Source organism: Sphaerodactylus townsendi, linkage group LG02 (genome assembly GCF_021028975.2).
Source record: "Sphaerodactylus townsendi isolate TG3544 linkage group LG02, MPM_Stown_v2.3, whole genome shotgun sequence".
Classification (NCBI taxonomy): Eukaryota; Metazoa; Chordata; class Lepidosauria; order Squamata; family Sphaerodactylidae; genus Sphaerodactylus; species Sphaerodactylus townsendi.
Genome location: NC_059426.1, coordinates 52,947,265 through 52,971,624, shown reverse-complemented (window position 1 = coordinate 52,971,624; position 24,360 = coordinate 52,947,265). Strand labels below are relative to the sequence as shown.

The window sequence follows — 24,360 nt, the reverse complement described above, 5'->3', positions numbered from 1 at the left end:
CTAGAAATGCCTTCAACAGTCTAAATACAATCTATAGTACGAGCATTACTTCAGTTCAATGAAATAAAGAAACATAGCACTGTCAATAATTTTGTGATCCAGTTATCCAGAACAAAGGTCGTATAAAAGGCCAATTAAAGTATATTTCTACCGTGTTTCCCCGAAAATAAGACAGTCTCTTATATTAATTTTTGCTCCCAAAGATGCGCTATGTCTTATTTTCAGGGGAATGTCTTATTTTTCTGTGTTTTGTTCGTCGGGCATGCTTCCAATCAAAAACTTTGCTACATCTTACTTTCAGGGGATGCCCTATATTTCGCACTTCAGCAAAACCTCTACTATGTCTTATTTTCAGGGGATGTCTTATATTCGGGGAAACAGGGTAGAATAATCAGTAGTAACATAAAAAAATTATGAAGACAATCTTCCTGTTTCACTAATATTTAAACATGTCCTTCTGCTAGAAGTGACACTTGCTATTATTCATACCAGATAACCAATGTGGTACAGTTAGACTAGGACAGGGACCCCATACATGGTGCCTGTGAATGCTATGGCACCCACCAACAACACCTTTTCTGGTGCCTATGTGGTGTTTTCAGGAAGTGGGCTTTTGCCCAGTAAGGATTGTGATCGGCTGTGTAGAATTTTTTATAATGCTGTTTTGGCAGAAAGTGCCACCACAGTGCAAAATCGAACTATCTTAAAAATACTACATTCCTATTTATCATGACAAACTCTCTCTCTCTCTCTCTCTCTCTCTCTCTCTCTCTCTCTCTGATGTTCTAAAATTTGGCAAAGAGTTTTCAGTTTCACCGAATTACTTTCTTCTTTCCCCTTTCAAGTTCATACGACTTGCGAATTTCACCATAATTGCAACCACCCACACATTTTGAAACAATACATATATCTACAGAACTTCAGAACACTCCTAAAGGCAAGCAATTATCATTCTCACTACCATCAAGTTGTTACCAGAAAAAAATTTAAAAAACTAAAACTAAACTAAATTGAACCAGAAAGTAAGAATTTAATTACTTGAAGAGTGGTTTCATATATTATATAGAAACAGGAGGGGGAAAGGAAGAAACATATTTATCTACCTCAAACAGCTGTACAAAATCCAGATTGTACAATTTGGCATCTCTCTGTATAACATTGAACACTACCAGAGCAGTGTGAACATAAATCTTGAGTTATTTGTACATTCCTTCTCCCCAATTTGGTATAATGTTCAACAGTACTTAAAGTTGCTATATAAAATCTCTTAAGAGCTATATTTGATAAATCAGCTATCCTCAGAATGAAGCCATTGTGCAGTACCTCAGAATAAATCAGCAGTTCTTATTGAAAGAAGGCAAAATATAACCAAAAGAGAATCTGTCCCTGCAGGATGAACAATTGAAAAGGCCCTGAACATTATATATGCCATTTGAATTCTACCAAAGAATGGTCTGAATACCAAGAAAAACAAGGTGGATGCTTAGATATTGCCTGTGTGTGCGCATCTGCAGAGTGAAATTTAGAAAAACCAGCCCCTGTTCTCACAAACCAGCTAGCACTGGAAATTCAGGCATAGTTTTAACAGGTAGAGGTTGCTAGGGGAAGGAAGGAAAGGGGGATAAAAGGTAGGTTGATTGAAGCCCATGTTGGACTTTTACGCCATTTGTTTGTATAGTTTTTTTAAATTTAGATATTTATGATGTTTTAATGTTTTCATATTTATCGTATTTGTTGTATATATTATATATGTTTTATTGTAAGCCTCCTTGAGTCTTTGGATATATGGCAGGATATACATGCAATAAATAAATAAGTAAATAAATAAATAGCTTAAATAAATAAGTAGCTTAGCTAGCTGGGAAGGACAAAAGAAAGCAGGAAAAGATAAATAAGTAAGCAAGCAAGCAAATAAATAAATAGCTTAAATAAATAGCTTAGCTAGCTGGGAAGGACAAAAGAAAGCAGGAAAAGATCATGGGCTATGAGGCCTTTTAGGAAAGGAAAGAAAAAGATAATAGGGTAGGAAAATGTGATGCCCCCTACAAGTCCTTGCAGATTCTCGCTGGTAGATTTAAGATTTTTCTGCAAAACCTGGTTTGTAGAAAGATCTGTCTTCTCTTTTAGTTGTTCCAGTTTCCAGATTTAGGTATCCACTGATCAGCCCATATTGAGAATCAAGATACATTGGTGGACATATAAAACATGAAAATATCTACAGAATGACTATACCATCTACACAGAACATAGCAATGATCAGTTTAACTCAGCATCATGCACTACAGAACCATCCAAATGTTTCCAAACTATATTAACATGAGTACTCCAATAACAAAAGGTAATATAAACTGGAATACTCATTGATAATAAACATGTAGCAACGAAGAGTTCAGCCGAGGGTCAGCTATTACTAAAGACAAGAACAACACTGAATAGTAGCACAAAATTCAACAGTGCCACCAATGTCATTAAAACTCACTCAAAAAATTCTAATTATACAATGTAGCTCTCAGAACCGTTGGACTCATTGTAAAATTCTAATATCTTTTCTTTTAAAAATTCCCACAGTGGAAATGAATTATTATTGGATCTCAGAAAATATACAAGTCCTTTTCAAACATTGTAATCACAAATAGTAGGAGCCCACTAATCTCACATAATGGGGCATATACAACTGATTTCTGAATTTTTCAGGGCGGGTCACATTCAGGCTTGGTAAATATGTGTGTTGCTCCTGTTCACACAATATAGCAACCATGCTGTGTGGAGGGTCACTAGTGACAAATGGGCCTTCTCTGCAAGCAAAGTTTACCATAGATTTTTCCTAGTGGTCAAACTTTTCTTGAAATATTTTCTGTGAAGTCACTTCTCACACCTCCATTCCCTCCATTGTTTTTCCCCTTGTCTCTTCAGTTGCATTTATTCCACATGCTATTGCTGAAAATGTATTATTTCTAATAGTGGTGGGATGTGATTCGTGATGCAGAAGAACAACCATCCTCCTTTTCTATCTTTAGTACAGGCGCTCTAGTATTAACATGCAATTACATTTTGAAGCAGCAATTCAAAAATGTCTGATCTTCCATTTCTATTATTGAGAACTACCAAGCCAAAACAGAAGCCGAAATAACTCCTGGAGCAGACACGACTACCTGAAGGAACAGAAACGTGTACCGCATCTTCCCCCAAAACACATTTCCAGCCAAATCAGAGCTGTAATTATGCACAATCATTATTGCAGCAATCCCTTGGCAATTTCACTTGCTCCCAACTGCAGACCAAGCGTTTTTTCACCGAAATGTTCAATATGAATTTGACAAAGCTGATCCAATCACCTCTGCTTCTTTATATCTGTGCCTGAAAGTTAACATGGAAAGCTCTATGTGAAATTGACAAGGCTGATCCAATTGCCCTACTTCTTATCCCTGCTTCAATGTTACATCACTAGTTCTATATAACAAAGAATTTTTAAAAATCCTTTTGAAATGGATTACAAAGAGGAGAAAATGGCTGAAGGGAGGTTGGATGACTACATGGGGGCGTAAGCCAGATGGATAAGGGTCAGTGTTTGGTGGGGCAGAAAAATACATAATCTCACACTCAAGGGAAGCTGGTTTGGAAATGAATAGAAAAAGCAAAACAAAATAAAAGTACTAGGAACAGCGGAAAAATGTTTCCAGAATCAAAGGGAAAAAACATGCAAAATTCAAAGAAAAAAAGGAACATTTGACAGCATGATTTGTTGTACACAACTAAAGTGAAAAAAGTCATGCTCTCTGATAGGCTCCTCGGATGCATGATTTAACCTCTAAAAATGACTGCAGTCAAGTAGTAACTTAATCTGTCCAAACTTTTCATAGGTATTTTTAAATACAGCCCTTGGGTTGTCTTTCTTTTGTTATATGCCAATAAAGATACAAAACTGAACTAATACAATGTCATGGTTAAGTGGCAATCAAACACAACTGAACTTTATACTTAACATGTTTTCAAGTTAAGTGATTTTTGGAATAAAAATAATTATTACACATCAAGTGTTGAGAACATATGCTTACCTTTGTAAATGGAACTATATTCTCTTGAATTATTTGCCAAAGCATAACATATATCAAAAGGGACCAGCCTGCGGCAGCTTCTCCAAGGTAACTCAACATTATCCCACAGAAAATAAAAAAATCAGGATTGTTCTTGCAACATCATGACATTAAAACTGTTACAAGCTAAAATAATCCATCTTGCTATCATCCCATAACATATCATCTCACTATCATCCCATAACAAATCCAATCAAATGACTAACCTTAAAATATCAGAATGCCTGAACATCAATGGCTTCTCAACCATTTAGTATAAATTTCCCTCAATAATGTTTACAAAATTCAGTATAGAATTTATCAGAATGTAAGCTCAAATCAAAATTAAACATAACAAACTAATTTTTCATAAAACAGAGAAAATGAAAAGAGTATGAAAACTAACTGAACAGCCCATTCCTGAATGGGCCAGTGTGCGAGAAAGGCACCACCCTGCTCCTTCTAAACGATTTTCTTTTTTTTCATATATATTTATTAAGATTTTCAAAAGAGTTATATAAAATAATCTCAAATAAACGCATTTAAGTAGCAATCCATAAAGGGTTTTCTCACAGTGTGGGAAGCCTGAAAAAGTGTTGTTGTTTTTAAAAGGAACTCTCCCATAAGGGAGAATAGAGATACACCACAAAAATCGTGGCATATCTCCACCAGTGACTCTGCCAGTACACGGGGGCTGACTGAGCACTGGAGACTGAGTAAAATTGGTCCCAACCACGCTGGTGCAGTGTTTTGCCTGGGCAACAGAGGCAGCTTCCAGGTTGGGCACTACAGAGCCTGGCCACTTAATTAAGTTGCCCCTCCTCCAGAATATTTGCCCCTTTCCCCTGGGCACTCACACTGGTGAAGGAATGTGCCAACTCCAGAGGGGGATTCACCGCTTCAATGCACCCCCCCTCCCGGACTGGGTTGCAAATATGTCATGGTAAGTAACTGAAGTTGTTCTGAAGTTTCGGATAGCAGAATATGCAAACCCACATGCATAGGCTAGTTAAATATCTACATTCATATCTGGCATAATTTACCAAGCAGAGATAGTATCAAATGTACTATAGCAATGTCATAGTTAAATGAATTCATTCAGATGTCATACTAGATCATGGAGGAAGAGGAAGAAGAGTTGGTTTTTATGCTCCGCTTTTCTCTACCAGAAGAATTTTCAAAGTGGCTTACAGTCACCTTCCCACCTCCCCAAAACAAGTACCTTATGAGGTAGGTGAGGTTCAGAGTTCTGAGAGAACTGGGTAACCCAGTAGGCTGCATAAGGAAGAGCAGGAAAACTAATCTTGTCATACAGATGAGAGTCTGCTTTTCAAATGGAGAAGCAAGGAATCAAACCTGATGGTCCAGATTAGGGCCCATCGCTTTTAATCCTGACACCATGGTGCCTCTCTATTACCTACCATTTAATACAAGACTCAACTAATTCCAGCTGCCAGAGTCGCCATGGCACCTAATATTTTCAGCACTGATTTTATTATAGCAGAAAATGCTGGATCCAACTACTTTTTCCAGTATTGAAAAAGAAAAGAAAGGATTCATTTGGCTGGGATTATGGGACCTGTAAGTACAAAAAAAACATATGGAACAGAAGATATAAGGAGGGGAATTGGCTGAGCTAGAGCAAAAAAGATGACTGAAACTAACCAAATCTTATTTAACATTTTGCATTTGACTGTTCTGTTGTACGATATAAAAACAGACATGCATGACATTATTGTCAATGCTTATTTATACATAAATTTAACTTTACACCATTCAGTGATCGTGGAACAATTCTTTTCCTAAAAAGCTGCTTTCTATACCAGCTCCATTATTCAATTACATTGAGATTTTAAAGCAATAATGAAATTACAAGAAACTGAGGTGAAGTTAGGCTGGGATTAGTGACTTGCACCACAACAAAAAGCTGACAAGCACCATTACCCCTACAGTTATATACTAAAACCCCTTTAAGTAAATCTAGTCATTCACTTCTAGTAATTCTACTTTCTAGTCATTCTACTGAATTTGCCAATATGACTGCAAAGAGGCTAGGATTACGCTTTGCATCAGAAATAATTTTTTTAATTAGCACAAAATATTGTAAATTGAAAAATTAATCTGGCTCTTTAGAGCCAAACAAAATTTTCCAAGACACAGTTTAATATGTTGCTGAAAATTTCAAAATGCGGTTTGTACCCAGCAAGCAAATCAGAAGTCATGGTTTAAAGTGAAAATGCAAACCATGAATTATGCTAACTATGGTTTAAAACTTAAACTGATTTGACAAACCACAGTTTTGGCTGCTATTCTAGCTCCAAAAACTCATGTACCATAGAAGACAAGAATGATGAACAGACACCATACAAAAACAACCAAGCAGCTTCAGACTATGATCGGATTGTACATTTGGAATCCCAAACTATACTTTTGTGTGACGTTTGAATTGAACTTTTTCCCCATTCTGGAAAATCAAGTCAACGTGACGCTAAAATATCCCTTTAATCGCTACTGCACCACTTCTAAGGCTTTAACTATGTAAAAAAAACACCTTGAAGGCCTAGCTGAATTGATTCACACTTAATGTAGTACAGCACTAGCATTTTAACTGATAAATATGTAAGGATAGGTGTGCCTCCGTACACTCAAGAGGATATGCAAGGGAACCACACCACATGGTACCTTCCTGTCCGCTGCATACTTTGAGATGCACTTTTAGATATTGAATGCAGCAAATCCTAGTGTAGCTGCACTGCTGAATGAGGAGTATATCGATGCAAACATGAGTCACCTTTAATAGAACTGACAATTATACAAAATGTTTACAGCTGGGCCTGGAATTCGCAGAGCATTTATATAAGTTGCAGTTTCCAGAATGTGATGTTTAGATCACATCAGCAACGAAAACTCCAGTCATTCCCCTTTCAGCACCAGCCCTAAGTGTAGGGATTACAATCAATCTCTGCCCACAGTGCAGGTGGATGCAAGATGGGACACTGCATATCACATATGCCAAATCTACACAATACCTCAGGCATATTTTGGACCACCACAAATTACACATTCCCTAAACAACAACCAAAAAACTTAAGATTTTTTGCAACAGTACACAGCATGTTTTCACTGGTTAGCATTCACAAGGCCCTTTCCATGTTTCAGATTTACGCAAGCGTCAATCTTTTATCCTAAAACTCTAGATTTAGGAAGATGTTAATAATATAAATACTGGTAAAATGATGCTATGGTCAAAGAAGTATGCATACAAGAACTGAATGGCAGATCCCTTTGAAGAATCTGAGATGAAGACTTGTAATTAATCCCCAAAAATCTCAAATTGGGAGTCAGGACTCATGAGAAGTATATTGTGAATTATATCACAATTTAATTATACTCAGTTTAACTGTACAACTGAAAATGAAATAGAGGCCTCTTGGGCAAGATTAAAGCTTCTGGAAGAAAATGTTCAAAGCAGCGAAATTGACCTATGTGTTCCCTAAATATTTGCTTTAAAAAACTAATTTAGGTTCACCATAACAGGGCGTGCCTAAGCAAGTGCAACAGAAGGAAATACAAAAGTAATTTAATTAAAAGTGCCAGATAACTCTCCCACCATCACCACCTAATTTTATAAACTCTGTTTCATTTATATGAATTGTCCCGAGGTCATAATTCTTTCTTCATGAAAGCATGTTTTTAATTTTAAAATTAAAAGGCAAGCTCACTATTGATGCACAACATTTTATATACAACCTCGTGTTTAACAGATGTCAAACTCGTAGTGCATGCAGTGTTACAACTTTTGTGGTACAACCTACAAATTCCACAAAAATACCACAAGAATCATCTGGATAAACATGATGGACACTGCCAGTCAACGAAAGGACTTGTCTTGAACCCAGCTCTTAGGAACTTACATGAACCATACAGAGTACTTATGCAGGAAGTCTTAGCTTCCTTACATTTGTACCTTTAAGCTGTGTGTTCACTGAACACCATGAAGAATCTCTGCAAAACTCCTGTCTATATGTACATATTTAGCTGATAAGCATTGCTATTTTCTCTCTAATCACTAACCAAAAATTGCTAAATACGAAAAGCTGTTTCTAAAAAAGATCTGGTTCAGGTTTGACACCAAAAACTGCCTTATAAGGTATAAAAGCATGAAAGGAGGAAGAGCCTTTGACAAAACTAAGGAAGTTCCTCTGCGCTTGCTCCATACAGCGGGTGGACTTTCTTTGCTCTCACATAGAGAAGTAAGGCTGAATAAATGACACATGGAAAAATCATGATATTGCACAGCGAAATCTCCACTTTGAAGTATACACATCAAGTGAACATTAACTAGCCTTATTATTTTAAAAATACAGATTGGGTCCACCCTGATCTTGCTGACTTTAATCTAAGCAAACCATTTATGAAAATGTGCTTTTTCCTTTCAAAAACCGAATAGGAAACGCTACTTCCTGACAGGGTAGCTTCTGGTGAAATGAATGAACTAGGGGGAAAAAAAATGATAAAACCTGAAAACCTGAAAAGAGAATGCTGATCCTACAGCGTAAATGCTCTTTTCAGAGGATACCCTGTTTCCCACGTGAAGCCGAAAAGGAAGCAAAGGGATGCATTGGGTTTCCATGCCATTAAGCAATGAATAAAATCGTGGCAATTACAACCTCGATTGCTCTATAATGGAAAGACAAGCGAAAAAGCTCTTCAGAGAAGCTGGCGCCGCAGATATGTTCAAGAACCGATCCCACATATTTAAAACAAGGTGAGGGAACTACTATAAGGGTGTGCCACCCCCGCCCCCCTTCCGCCGGTTCCCCTCCCACAAAGCCACATTTTTGAAAAGGGGGGGGGGGGCTGAAAGCTAAGGCCAGCCGATTGGGTTCGCTGTATCTGTCAAACACTATCTAAGGAACAACAAAAAAAAACCCCAATTCTCCCTTCCTAACTCCCCCCTCCACCTTCTCCTAATCTCGCAAGTTGAAAGCTAATGTTGCAATCAGTGTGCAGAGTGAGTGGGAGGATATGCATGGGGTGAGGAAGAAGAGGGGGGGGGGGTAGGAAACAGAGGAATGCAAAGCCAGGAATTATCTGGGTCTGCTTTAAGGAGGGTCATCCAAGCCACCCGCCCGCCCACCTTCATACCCCCAAAGGGAAAACACAGCTGCAGCTTGGCCGCTTCCCTTCCCCGCCCTCTCCGTTCGCCTCCACTGCCTGCAAGCAAACTGTCAGTAGCAGCAGCAGCCGCCGCCACGGCCGCCCAAGAGCCTCCTTGCCGCTTGCTGGCTTCCTCCCCTCCATTCATCCCCGGCTCTGCCTCTCTCCCCTCCACTCACCCGGTGCCACAGTCCACCACGCAGGCCGGGAGCCGCCCTGCCATCCTCCTCGGGTGGGTCGAGACGGCGCTGGGGAAAGGTGCGGAGGACCCCCGGGGCTCGTTCTGCTCCTTCTACTGAGGGGGAGTGAAGCCACCCACTTCCGCAAAGGAGCCAGCCAGCCAGTCACTCCCTGCCCCGGCTGCTGCCTGCCTCCCTCCCCCCCCCGCTCGCTCACACACGCACGCACAGCCCCGGCGAGCCAACCCAAGATGGCCGCCTCGCCCGTCCCTCCCAGCCAGCTTGAGCGCGGAGGAGGGAGGGAGGGCCGAGGAGGAGGAGGAGAGCGGACGGGCGCGTCAACCCGAAACATATGGTGACGCGCAGTGTACAGGAAGCGGGTAGGTGGAAAGAAATGACGCGGTCGGGCTATTGGGATGAGATTTTTTTCCCTTGCTCCCTTTTAGTTCCTCATATATATAATATTAAAAACAAATATAAGTCCTTTCAAGAGAGACCTTTTTGTAGCATGTTCAGATCCTTCCCTGTTTCAGTGCTAATTTTAAAGCAGCTTCCCTCTCTCAACAATCTCACCCTCCTTTATTTCATTATGCTGCTTACTTCGTGGAATGCTCCCAAGCACCTTCCAGCTATGCAAGTCACTCACCCCCAGCAGGACTCATCTACGTTTACTAGCTGTTATATCCACCAGAAATGCAATGGAACCTTTTGGCACTGTGGAGGGAATAGCTGGCTGTTAGGAAGACGTTCAAGGCACAAGAGTTCTGGCAGGAAAGAAAGTTGGGGATCTCATCGAGACTATTTAACATTTGGGGGCTGGACGTAAAGAACATATGAGGGTGAAAGGATGGGGACATTACAGCAACCTGTTTTGCCTGAATTTTCATATAATTTATACATAGAGTGGGGTGAGGAAAAAACGTGTATATTCCACAAAATTGTTCCATTGTAAATAAGGTAACTAATGTTTTATCAGGCCACTAAAGAAATCTAGTGTTCATTTTGGACAATGTTGGACTGGTGGGTCTCAATCTTTAGCAACCTGAAGACACCCCTGTTTTGGTTCATATTTTTGAGCACAAACACGCCCCACCCCCCCACCCACCTCCCTCCCTCACACAGGGTGTTTGTTGTGGGGGGTGGGGGAAGAGGAAAGCAGATTGTAAACCCCTTTGAGTCTCCTTATGTAACCTCTGCTTGTGGGTTCTGGGGGCAGAACTTGGAAGGAGTTTGCAACAACTGAATTTTTTAAAAATGGTTTACTTTTCCTTAACATATGACATTTATCAGACATTAACATTTAACATAATATTTCAAGGTCCTGTTCAAGTTTCATTCCAAGTCCTTCTAATTACAGTCTGATGATGCCAAGTTCATTTCTTCCTGCTGGTGGTCGGCTCATGAAGACTCCAGAGGTTTGGTGAACTGGATTCAAGATGATGAAGGTCCCCAAAAGAACTCTCACCGATTACATACACAAAACCCGAAACAATAAATTCTAACATTTACAATTGCAAAATAAACAACTCCCTTCTCACTAGTTCCCTACAGCATTGCAGTTACCTTAAACAAGGTGTTAAGAGTTTATAAAAGAAATAACTCCAGGTCCCAGCCTGATAGCCTTGCTTCCTCCAACTTAATAATTTTTGCAGGAGGTGGTGATGGCCACTAACCTGGATAGCTTGGACAGATTTATGGAGGAGAAGTCGATTTATGGCTACCAATCTTGATCCTCCTTGATCTGAAATTGCAAATGCCTCAACAGACCAGGTGATCGGGAGCAACAGCCACAGAAGGCCATTGCGTTCATATCCTACATGTGAGCTCCCAAAGGCAGCTGGTGGGCCACTGCGAGTAGCAGAGAGCTGGACTAGATGGACTTTGGTCTGATCCAGCTGGCTTGTTCTTATGTTCTTATGCAGCCTCCTGCTGCTTTCAGTCTCCACCCATTTTTGGGTCATCCCATTCTGAACATAGGGGTTACACTGACAGGAGAGAAAGGGGGGGGGGGATATAAATCCAAACTCTTCTTCTTCCTCCTCCATTTCACGGGGCAGCTGATAATATAGGACCAATGCTCCAAAGGCCTTACTTTTGACTAGAAGGGATTTTGCAAAGAGGCATGAAGACACTTCCTTCTTTTTTTTGTTAGTATTAGGAGAGTAGTCATGTCAGTCTGCATGGAAGAGTGGGATTTGAGTCCAGTAGCACCTTAGACCAATAAGATTTGCAGAGTATAAACTTTTGAGAGAAAGTGACTTCCATGAAATACTAGGAGCTTTGACTCTCGAGAGCTTATACTGTACCCTGAAAATATTGCTGGCCTTTAGGATGCTAGTGGAATCGAATCTTGCTCTTCCTTCCAGGTTAATAACTTCTAACTAGAGGCCAGCTGATCAAGAGTGTGAAGGAAAATGTTCAGAATTGTTCATAGAAAATAGGGAAAGCCCAGAAACAATTTAGGGCTGGGTTTCCTCACTGCTAATTACAGTTCCTAAATCTGAGTTTTTGCATCTTGGCAACAATCCTTTTTTCCCTATTGTTCTCAGGGGATCTGGAAGCTAGATGATTGTGATAGTAGTGACATTATGAGTGTCTACTCTTTCATAAGAAGGAAATACAGACTCTGTCCTATTTCCCAGAAAATTGAGAGGACTTTGAAGTTGCCTAGCCAAATGAGATTGTAGGGACTCACCCTCTCTTCTTGCAGGACTTGTGAAACACCTAAGAACATAAGTACATAAGAACAAGCCAGCTGGATCAGACCAGAGTCCAGCTCTCTGCGACTCGCAGTGGCCCACCAGGTGCCTTTGGGAGCTCACATGCAGGATGTGAAAGCAATGGCCTTCTGCGGCTGTTGCTCCCAAGCACCTGGACTGTTAAGGCATTTGCAATCTCAGATCAAAGAGGATCAAGATTGGTAGCCATAAATCGACTTCTCCTCCATAAATCTGTCCAAGCCCCTTTTAAAGCTATCCAGGTTAGTGGCCATCACCACCTCCTGTGGCAGCATATTCCAAACACCAATCTGCGCTGCATGAAGAGGGTGTTTCCTTTTATTAGTCCTAATTCTTCCCCCCAGCATTTTCAATGAATGCCCCCTGGTTCTAGTGTTGTGAGAAAGAGAGAAAAATTTCTCTCTGTCAACATTTTCTACCCCATGCATAATTTTATAGACTTCAATCATATCCCCCCTCAGCCTATCTCCTCTCCAAACTAACAGAGTCCGAAGCTGCAACCTTACCTCTCCTCATAGGGAAGGTGCTCCAGTCCCTCAATCATCCTTGTTGCCCTTCTCTGCACACTTTTTCTATCTCCTCAATATCCTTTTGAGAGATCGCGGTGATAGAACTGGACACAGTACTCCAAGTGCGGTCGCACCACTGCTTTATATAAGGGGATGACAATCTTTGCAGTTTTATTATCAATTCCTTTCCTAATGATCCCCAGCATAGAGTTTGCCTTTTTCACAGCTGCCATGCATTGAGTTGACATTCCCATGGAACTATCAACCAAGATGCCTAAATCCCTTTCCTGGTCTGTGACTGATAGCACTGACCCCTGTAGCATGTATGTAGCCCTTATGTGCATCACTTTACATTTTGCTACATTGAACTGCATTTGCCATTTCTTAGCCCACTCACCTAATTTATCAAGGTCCGCTTGGAGCTCTTCGCAATCCTTTGTGGTTCTCACCACCCTACATAATTTGGTATCATCTGCAAACTTGGCCACCACGCTACCCACCCCTACTTCCAGGTCACCTGGAGTACTCTCGTGGATTCTAGACGCCTTGGACCCCAGTAATAGAAATGTTGTACTAGCCTGCTGACAAAATATTATCATACCTCTTTCAAAAAAGAAAACCTGAATGTATATGCTTTAGTGAGTTACCATTTGGGAGCCATCCTTTACTTGGGATCATCCCAAAAAGAGAAATGACACCTGCACTGGATATAAAAAAATCTTTTGTCTGATAATTTGCAAAGCTGTTGTAATGTTTTAGAATGTCAGTTTAAAGAAACACACACATTGCATTGTAAACCGTTACAGCTGTAATTCTTTTTGTGTGTGTGCTAAGTGCCATCAAGTTGCTTCTGCCTTATGGTAACCCTAAGAATTAATGTTCTCCAAAACATATATAATTAGCAGCCTTATTCGGGTTTTGCAACTGTGCTGCAATCTATGAAACACAAACTGATTTTCCTCTGAAATTCTCTTGTATGCTCCAGTAATCAACATAAATTGGCACTGTGAAAAACCCCTTGCTCACCCTCCCCTGGGAGAGGGAACGATGGGGCTTTTAGTGCCTCAAAGCAGCCGGGCAGGAAGGTGCCCAGCTGTTACGGGGCTCTGAAACTGCTTTTAACAACCGGTTTGCCAAACTCAACAAAAATTAGGAACTGGTTCTAGCGAACTGGTGCGAACCAGCTGAATTCCACCACTGGTTAGAACCCATAGTTCTTCTGGTTCACATTCATTTGAATTTAGTAAAGCAAATCTGTTATTTTCAGTGTCTTTATACTCTTCAGGAATGTTGCTTAGATTATATTTTAGCACTATGAATGTTTTGGTGTGTTTTTTCAGGTTTCCCCCCCTAATTTTCTTTTAAGTATACTGAGTGGTGTACCTGAAGAAATTGCACCTGGCGCAAGTACCGATTGTGCACCCCTCCCCCAAAATTGCACCCTCCCCCCAGAATTTCACTGCCCAATTAGAGGGGGCAGGCCAGCAGTGAGCAGGACAAGCCGGGTGGGCAAGCAGCGAGGAGGGTAGGTAAGCAAGTGGAGTGGGTGAGCTGCAGCAAGCAGCCAGATGCACCCCCCACATGATCCAGGCGAGTGGTGCCTTGCTCTTGATTCCCATCATGCCCCCCTCCCGCCTCCCGGGTATATAATTGAGTATATTTAATTGGAAGTCTTATCTAGGAGAACTACTGAAAATTAGTAATTCTGTACTCTGATCACAAAAAGATAAAAATGTAGTTGGAGGAAGTTAAAGCAATGTGCTTCCACCATAGGAAAAAAGTCCAAATATTAAAATGGCCATGGCAGATAAAACTACCTGTATTTCTGGAATCCCTTGGGCTATCACATTGGTTTTAACTGCATTCTACTTGGGGATGACCAAGAGATTCTTCTCCACCCATCAGTTTTTCAAAACTCATGCCTTCCAATTTCACATTTTTTTCTTGGTTCCTAAGATAGCTACTACCTCCTTGCAAAGAAAGGTCCAGGAAGTTTAGCTGTGGATTCATTCACTATTGAGGTTCTATCTTTCTGTGGGACAAAGTATAGGTTCAGAAGAACCAATCCATATGTGTGGTTATTACTTTCAGTGAGCTTTTGCTTGTGTCTGATTTGCCATTTTGCCATTTTCTGTGAAGCCATTAACTCCAGGAACCCACATGCCTGTTGAGATAATCAGGTAAATCCTTTGTGGTCCATTTCCTCAAACCCAGTGGAACTCATTCTCAAAGGAAGACTGACTGCCTTGAGACCTACATTGTGAGTATTTTTGGAAGACTGTATTTTTTTTCTAGCAGGTCATTTAGATTTTAATGGTCAGTCTTACACAATTGTGATCCCTATTTTCTTATTTCATATTTTCTTACTTCATGGCATTATTTTGTTTTCTGTACTTTGATGAGGAGTCCTGTGTGGCCACCCAGAAGCTTGCTCTGGACATGGCAGTTCCACTAGGAAGGAATACTGGAAGTGGTGTTGGTGAAAGAGAAACATCATTCTGCATAACAGGGGCAGTTGGTGCTCAGTAGATCGAGAGCCCTGATGGCGAGAGAAGGAAACTGCTCAAAATGGGAAGCCTCACTTTCAAAGGCTCTGGAATATGGTAGCAGAGTACTTAAAAGGGACTCTAATCATGCTGAGTAGGTACCCATGTGAAAGGCACTCATGTGTGAAGTAACACAGGATGTCCTGTAAACCAAGAAATCCATAACAAGGAAATAACTGAGGCTGTATTTTGCCCGTGAGCAAAGTTACTCTGACTGGAAAGGGCTTGGCCACCACACAGAAGCTGGGTACTATGCCCTCTGAGACTACAGAAGGGTGGAGGGGAGTGGTCCTTGGGCTCATATACACTTCTGTGAATTTCCCAAATTTCCACATAGCATAAATATGTGAAGAAATTATATTTGCATATACAATAGTTTAAAAATATGGACAATAGAAGGTTGTCCAGGCTGATTTATGCTGGATAAGGTGACTTAGTAGAAATAGTGTTGAATCCAATAAGTATAACTTGACAGTAAATTTTCCTATATCAGAACCTAGAATAGCTGAACTTCATAGAGGATTTTGATACTATATCATCTAATATTGTGATTTGTCAATATATATATTTTATTTGTCAACTGGCTCTTAGGAATAGCATCCTTTATTTCACTAAGTGTGCCAGTTCATAAAGTCCTCTTTCACTGAACTGGGCCCCACTGAACAGGGCCCCACTGAACAGCTATTGCCACTCACTTGCACATACCTCACACTCAGTGATGGGCCCACTGGACCTCTTCCCGTTATCTTCCTGTGGGAATCCTTGCCTACTGCCTGATTGTTTCATGCCTCCTTTTGGAATTAGGTTATTACCATAATCATTCCCAATGAACCAAGATCACACTGGGAAAGTCCCTGCCACTGATTCTGTAGACAACATTTTGCCCCTCAAAGTGCAGAGTCAGCCCGGGCTGTCTAATTCATAGGTTAGTCTTGAAAGTCAGTTGCAGTGTGTGTGTGTGTGTTTTTTAATATTTGGAACTGGTGAGGCATGTGAACCATCTTACAATATGATAATGAAAAAGGAACAGTTCACAATGTAAGAATAATTTGGGGGGGGGGCTTTCTCACGTAACTAGTGCTGAAATATAGTAATACATAGAACACATGCCCTTGAGTATTTTCAAATTTCATTTTTAACATTTTTATCACTAAGAACTGACAACAAAGGGCACACAGAAATTATTTGCTATATTTGTATGCTTCTTCATAGAATAGGATTCCCCTCCCCCCTACCACCTATTCTGTAACTCAGAAAATGATCAGGCAACAAAGAAAACCGTATTGGATGTTTTCCATGAACTACATTAGTGTAAGTGCTCCTGTAGGCCGGGTGGAGAGAGATGATCACTAATAGCATTAAGAAATGACACTACCATTGACAACAAATAATCTGTATGAAGTTGTGTTTCTTTTTCCATCCGAAGTTATGTATGTTGAGTACACTCATCAGAAATATGTTAGCTTTTATAAAATTCCTTCTGGCAGGTCCTATATCCACTACTTTTCTAAGGACAAACGACCTTTCAACAAAATGTTACCATGTAATTTCTTAATTGGTATTTGTACTTGTAGGGTAGTAGTAAATGTTCAAGAGGTCACTTTGTATAAAGGGAACAGGTCTGCAGTCTTGATGTCTGTAAAAACTTTAGGCAGTTTATATATAAACAGACATCTTGTATGTAGCATTGTTTATTGGATGTGTTGTACTGATTTATTTGTGTGTTTCACTGTTCTTATTTTATTGCTTTGTTTATATTGTACTGGCCTAGCATCATCAATATATATAATTATCAACTTGGCAAAATCTGTGGCTACTTAAATGCAATGATTTGAGGAAACCTGAAAAAGCTCCAGTTTTTCAGAAAAATTTAATCTAAAAAAAATACGTGAGAGGGGTACAACCTCCCCAAAATAATAGCCACACTGGTGGCCTTAGGAAATGAATGCCCTCAGTGGCTGTTGCTAGGCATCCACACCCAAGCTACTGGGTAGTAAAAAAAGCTACCAATAATAAGATGCAAAGTGCTCAATTCAATAACAAACATATAGCACAAGAACCACACATAAACAAGGAGATAGAAAAATGTAAGTACATGGATATGTATCTGCTAACCAGCTGGTAAGCAGTATGAAAGCCCCCGTAGGGAAAAAGTCAAACTACAAAAATGTGCAGTAGGTTATCAAATCATATACTGAATCATATACTGAATCAAACAAATACACTCCAGCTAAGTGAAGAGGTAACAAAAATCAATATGAAGTAACAAGATGGGATTTTCCAGATAACTCCTGTTTCATTGGGCATAGTTTCTTCAGCAGGGCATACATTTTCTATACTTGCCTAAATAGGATTCAACAAGTCAAGTTTTAGACATTATAATATAATACAAAAAGGACATCGTATATGAAGCATAATTATTTATATAAATATGGTATAAATAATTTTAAAAATCACATAAACATAAATAGATATAAATATAATAAATACAGTAATAGATACAGTAATAAATACATTATGCCATATATTTAAGTAAAAAGCTAAAATTACCAAAAAATTATTAAACATACTCAGATACTCATTATTAAACATATTCACATAAAGTGCATCTTGAACAAAAGTTCCCAAGTACCGGGCTAAATGCAAACAAACATCAATTACATGTTGCTGGATTGTCTGTCTAAACACTATTCTTTTAGTAGGAAATATAACCATGCTAATAATGATATATCTCAGCTGCAGAGAATGGAACATAATCAGCTGTGTATTTTGTTCTTTCACAGGTTCTGTCAAGACTCACAGATCCAAAGGAACAATTCAACAGGAGATGCTTCAAGGACTTGCTTATCCAATTACACAATGAAGAATCATATTTATGAATAACTGTAGAAATCAATCTCATTATTCACACTATGGGATAGAAGGATCTGAAGGTGAAAAAGTTTTTTTTTTCACATCAACATATTTAAATGGCCACCCAGTTACAGGCATTCAATACACAGAATCTCAGATCGATTTCTGTATGTCCTGAATCCACAAAATGTGTTGCTAAAGGGGTTTCTAAGACCCTATTCCAGATCTTAGACTTGTGCAATCTCACCCTGATAGCTCTTCCCAACCTTCCAGTATAATCAGACCACATGGACATTCTAATAGATACTCACACCGTTTGGTGTTACATGCTATTAGCAAGGCTTGCCTTTTTGTAAAGTTGTGCCTTCCATTTTGTTTCCTGTGGCAGGAATGGGAAAGGAAATGGCAGATGCAACTTTTTAAAAGGTAGGTCTTGCTAATAGCCATCCAGGGCAATATAAATGCACTTTTTTCAAAGTTTGATGTTACACAGCGCAGGCAATAATTGTTTTGATGAAAGCTGTACTTAAATAAGATTCTCTAATGTTAAAAGAGAATCTGCACTGTTTTCCCCACGAAAAACAGGATCCTTTCACTTCCATTGCACAAACACAACCACACTGTCATCTTTCCCTCAGACAGAGTGTAATAGATTTACCAATCTTTTAACCCTTCCTGCAAGCTTCTCACCCTATGGAGATTTAGGAACTGGCCCCCACATGGGAAGCTGAACTCCAATCCCCCAGACAACCCAGGGTACACATACCACACATCTCATTACCCAGATCATGTTTCACAACAGCTATGCACCAGGACTAAGCTGCCATTAAAGCCTATCTCACAACTGAAGCTCTAAAAGAAGGTAACAGAGCTTGGGCTGCTTGCTTCAATTTTACAAGCAGTTTACTAGGTTGCATAAGTGGCTCCTGCTCAAGAGTATTCAGATTAAAGTGCATTTGAGCTAGCCTTTGGATGTTGGCCAGCATATCTAATAATTAACAAAAGGTGTTTACTACCCTCAGATTTATGGGTCATGCATGATATTATGCCCTCTGATATTCTTTTAACATAAAAAGAAAGGCAAGGTCTACATTTTTAGTTGAAAAACTTAAAAATATGAATTAAACTACACGTAGCATTTTGAATGTGCAGCAACCAGTATTTACTGCAAGTGGCCCATCTTTATAACATCCCAGAGGTGAGAGTTACAGGCCTTATAAAGCACTGAGAAGAAAATAATGTGTTGCCTTGTGACTGGCCCTCAGATTTCCTGTTCTTTAAATATCCTGCTCATGACAGGTATATTTTACCTTAGAATATGTATCAGATATCTTCAGTTGCACCATGTAAATCTCAACATCACAAAAGTTAAAACTACAAAATCTGACTTTGTTGTTTTTCCTGGTTGAGAGTGAGGCTGACAATGATTGCTACGCAGCGGTTTTTTTCCCAAACTTTGATAAAAACAGTCGTTCTTGATAGTCCCTCAAAAAATAGATGAGCAATTAGATATTGTTGCAGGTAATCTGGTTAGACTGAAACATGTTTAGAGAAAGGTCAGTTGTGTTTGTAAAAACTTTAATTCACTGCAGCATTGTAATTTGAAACAAAGGGGAAAGAGTAATCTTGGAAATGTTAGAAAATATGAATACCCATCAGTTCACTGTGAATTCAGCTCTTCGGTTCAGAACATAACCAAGTGGGGCTTTCAACATGGAGGGGGAACTCAGGCACCAATCCAGTACCAGCTGGAGCAGGGGATGCAGGCACTGAGCTGTGGCACAGCCCAGCTGGAACAGCTGCTCTTTTCCAGCTTCAACTCCCACTGTTTCCAGCACCTTCAGCAGGCTACACACCCTGGCCAGACTCCTGTGGTTTCTGAGTAGGACACATCCTTGTGGGTGAAGACAAGCTCAGGACTGGAGCAGCAGCAGTCATCACAGCTTCCAACATATGAATCTCCTCACCCCCTTTAAATAGGGGGATCTCTGCCTTTCATATTGACATAGCTTCTGACATAACTAGCAGACAAACTGGTTATTGATACAATCAGCTATTTCTTTATTTGCTACAGATGAATGCTGCTCTTCTAATGCATGGCTTTTGAAGTTCCCAACAACTTATGAGTTAATGCTTATGAGTGCAGTTTGGCACACAGTTTTGCCATTGTAAATCCTTTTTTTCATCAGAAAGGAGAGAATCACTTTACTCCCAGTAGTACCATCTGAAGTAAGCAATATATGGATTGTGTGTGATAGAATTATTCCAGGATTCATATATATCAATTATTGAAGACATTGAGAAATTCCTTTGGAACAACTATGTTCAACTGAGTAAAACACTTGTTAGATTTAAAAAATAATAATTATACATACAATTGAAAAAAATTCTAAAAGATAGTAAATGATTAACAAAAAGATAAATATGAACAAATGCTGACTGTATGTGTCTGAAGAAATGCTGTGAATAGCTTAATCTTAACTCAAGTCTGCCAATAGTAATTCCAATTCCTTAATGTGGTGCTTTTATTTTCGTACTGCCACCCTGTGGTATACTGCAAACACACCTACCATTCCTGAGTATAAACTGTTCTTCTAGTAGTTGGTTCATGCTCTGCTGTAAAGAAGTAAAAACCTTTCCTTTATACAAAACTAAGATGAAAATCTTTGTCCACACTGGGAATAGATTCTCCCTGCCAAATTTTCAACAAGTTTTTCCTGAGAAATTGCCACAAAAGAAAGTGTTGTTTTTCTGCCCATAACACATGTTGATTTTCTGCCCTTAACACTTTCTTTTGTGGTAATTTCTCAGGAAAAACTTGTTGAAAATTTGGCAGGAAGAATATGCATGCAAACTAGGGACACACTTAAGATGTGGTGAGTAGGGCAAAGAGAGATTTGTAAGGGAGACTCTGATGTTTAAGAGGCAGAAACCATACATTGGTTGAAATGTTAATGAGCAAATTTGAAGAGTTTCTGTTGGAGTTATTTTTGTATCTGTTAAAATAATTATAGAGAAGTTAGTAAAATGATTGCTGTCCCCTTCAAGCAAAGAAATCTGTGCCTTTCATATGTATTATATGCAGACCTACAGCTATAGTTATTTCTTCTTCTGAAGAATAATCGCATGTAGACTAAAACCTGGTGTAATTCTCACTGAGCTGATAATCTTTGTTGGAACTGTACTTCTTAAAAAATTCTATAACATTTTTTCATATAGGTTAACAACAAAAACTCAATCAGCCTGTCAAATATAGCAAGAATTGGCTATTATATAATATGTTATTTATATCATAGAGTAACAGCCCAATCCTATGGGCCTGAATCACATCATGGAGCCGGCGCAGGGCAGCCTTTGCCCCTCCCTGCCAGCGTAAGGGGCACCCCTGCCAGCAGAGGGGACAAAGGGGCTAGCAGCTAGCTGCCTCTCTGCTCCATGGTGGTAACACCCAGAAGTTGGGGCTGCTGCAGAGCTGCATTGCTGTCCAATTGGATGTCTGCCTGCGGGGCATTCCTGGGGCTTCCACCCCAAGTTTGCAGACAGTTACATGCTCCACTTTTTGGGTGGCATAAGCCCATTTAGCCTTATAGAGAGCTTTTCAGCGAGAGGGGGAAGGTCTGCTTTTCTGCTTCCCCATGCTGCCAAAAAGCCCTCTGGAGTTAGCGGGACGGTGTGGCTGCAATGCTGTCCCCAGTCGCCTGGAGCTATGGATTGGGCTGCCTGTCTTTCACATAATTTCTATGAAGATTTGAAAGATCACTTACTATTGATTATGCTATTTATGTTATTTATGGGCCAGCAAAGAATAGGACTTGCAATAATGGGTTTAAATTACACATGGAAAGGTACCAGCTGGATATTAGGGAAAAGATTTACATTAAGAATAGATTAGGAGTGGAAGTGGCTGCCTAGGGAGGTGGTGAGCTCCCCTCACTGGCAGTCTTCAAGCAGCAGCTGAACAAACACTTGTCAGGGATCCTGTGGGCTGATTCTGCACTGAGCAGGAGTTTGGACTAGATGGCCGCTTCCAATTCTATGATTTTAAGCAATTCCCCAACAGAAAATGCACACGTATATGCAGTTCTCAGTCTTTCAGAATGTATGGGTAACACTTAACTTCTTGTCAAGCCAATTTCTTGAGTCAACAAATTATAAAAGGGCAGTTTTTTCTCCTATATGTTATTTATGTCAAACGAATCCTGTGTGAACAATGTCACACACCCCCTCACTATCTCTGATCCATGTTGAGTTCCATGATCCCAGAAATCAATTTTTACGGGGGTCTAAATGGACTAAAGGGGTGAGGGGAATGTGTGAAAGATTCTGATTCTCGCTCTTACAGAATGCAGAAACATATCTGTTGAACAATAGCAAGCAGCAGCATTTTTACTTTCTGTGTATGCTTGAACAATATTACCATGTGTAGGTGAATAAACTCAACAGTTAGACCTGGCCCTTGGTGACTGGTCCAAACAACAACCATCCCCAGTTCAATTAAACACTAATATAGGGTAGTAGATCAATCAAATTTGCTTCTGAGAGCATTTTAATACATTGTTAGGCCTTTTAACAATGTCAAGTAACACTTCAATGAATGTGAATGATCACTGAACAAGTTCCTTCGTGGCATTTCACCTGGACCATCATGGTCAGTCTGCAGCGTTACAACAAAGAAACAAAAAAAAATTGAATTTTCAAAAGTGAAATTTTTTTTGTAAGAAGTAGAGAGCCATTGTGATATAGTGATTAAGAGTGGCAGACTCTAATCTGGAGAGTCAGGTTTGATTCCCTGCTCCTCCACATGAAGCCTGCTGGGTGACCCTGGGCCAGCCACAGTTCTTTCAGAGCTCTCTCGGCCCACACAGAAGCAGGCAATAGCATGCTACCTCTGAATGTCTCTTGCTTGAAAATGCCACAGGGTTGCCTTAAAGCAGCTTTGTCTTGAGGCACTTTCCACCACCACCAAGGTGGATTTTTTTAAAGGCAATAGAGCTAAGCAGGTAGCAGGTCAATTCTCCTGGCCGGGAAGATGAATGCATGAGGTCCACATGAGATACTGCGCTACTAGGCTGGTCCCTGATGCTTTAACAAGCACACCGCCCATTTGTTCTCACTAACAAATGACACCATCATGAAATAAAAAAAGGAATCTTTCATTTTCACAGTGGCGTTCTTGACTTTATGGAATATTTGACCATGGTCAAATAATAGCCAATTGGCTGACTGGTGTGCCGGTGCTAAGCAGCTTGCCATCACATAGCTGCTAAATATAGAGCATATATGTGGGTTTCCTCTGTAGTCAACGCACAGTTTCTGTTGAGATTGGCAGGTTCGATGATAATGGAGAACTGTGGTTGCTTGGAAATGACAGCTGTTAAGAATTACTGTCACTCTTACTTCACTACGCAGCTTCTATGCACTAGAATTTAAACAGAAGACTTGGTCTGCTGAATTAGTCTACACCAGTCACAGAAGCCAGGCAAAAGCCATCCCATGAGCTCTCCTCCTGGACTAAAAGCATTCAGGTGCCACCTATAGCCAGCATTCAGGCAGGAAGTGTGCAAATCCACATTGCTGTACTTACACATGTTTCAGTCCTCCACCTTCTTGAACAGAGAATTCCAGTTAGAATGTTAATTCTGGAGACCTGTGGTATGCAAATGCAGGCTTATGAATTCACTGGAGCTAACGGTTTTCCCATTCCAAACCAGGATTCTAAACCAGGGTTTAATTTAGATTTAGAATCCTGGCTTATAGGAGAAAAATGATTCTGGTCAATGCAATGTACCTGTATTTGTATGTCCTCCCTAGTGCCAATCATACAGTCTTCAATATTGGACAAAAGCAGTGCTATTTATTCATGAATCTGGTCTGTTTTCCTCATTTGTATATTGCTCCTTTTGCATCTGCTTGTTCTAATTGATTATTTTTGTCTGTTTTTAATAGTATTTTTTGCTTAATAATTGTAAGTACCCTTCCCAGTTTGTTTTCACAGACCAGGATATAAATGTTTTAAGTAAAATAAATCACGCCTGTAAGAGAAAACTTGTTTTTATTCCATTTTCAAAATCCTTAATACTAACTGTGAAATAGCAATAACTACTGCTTGTTCTTCAAAATTGAGTTGTGTGGATTTCCTGTTCAGGAGGAAAAATTCATTTGGACAAACAATTAATAAAGCTTTAATTGTTAGTAGGAGGTGGCTGCTGCCGGCAATGTATATTTTCATTTTCACTGTTAACTTTGCATGCTTAGAAAATAAGCAGTCCCTTTCTTTTAGAAGTGCTGATGATTACATGGGC

At 39.9% G+C, this 24,360-nt stretch overlaps 1 protein-coding gene and 1 long non-coding RNA gene across 2 annotated transcripts in view; one reads left to right on the top strand and one right to left on the bottom strand.

Moving 5' to 3' along the window:
* Positions 1-9,544, bottom strand: part of ACTR3 (actin related protein 3) — a 48,751-nt gene extending 39,207 nt beyond the window's left edge. The window contains exon 1 of the mRNA XM_048484225.1: positions 9,413-9,544. Coding sequence (XP_048340182.1) covers positions 9,413-9,456 — 44 coding nt within the window. The 5' untranslated portion in view covers positions 9,457-9,544. The remainder of the gene's footprint in view (positions 1-9,412) is intronic.
* A 104-nt stretch (positions 9,545-9,648) lies between these two features.
* On the top strand, positions 9,649-24,103 carry LOC125426089. The gene is made up of 3 exons (XR_007243496.1): positions 9,649-9,792; positions 14,799-14,919; positions 17,989-24,103. It is a non-coding gene; the product is annotated as an uncharacterized LOC125426089 (long non-coding RNA).
* The last annotated feature ends 257 nt before the right edge of the window (positions 24,104-24,360 follow it).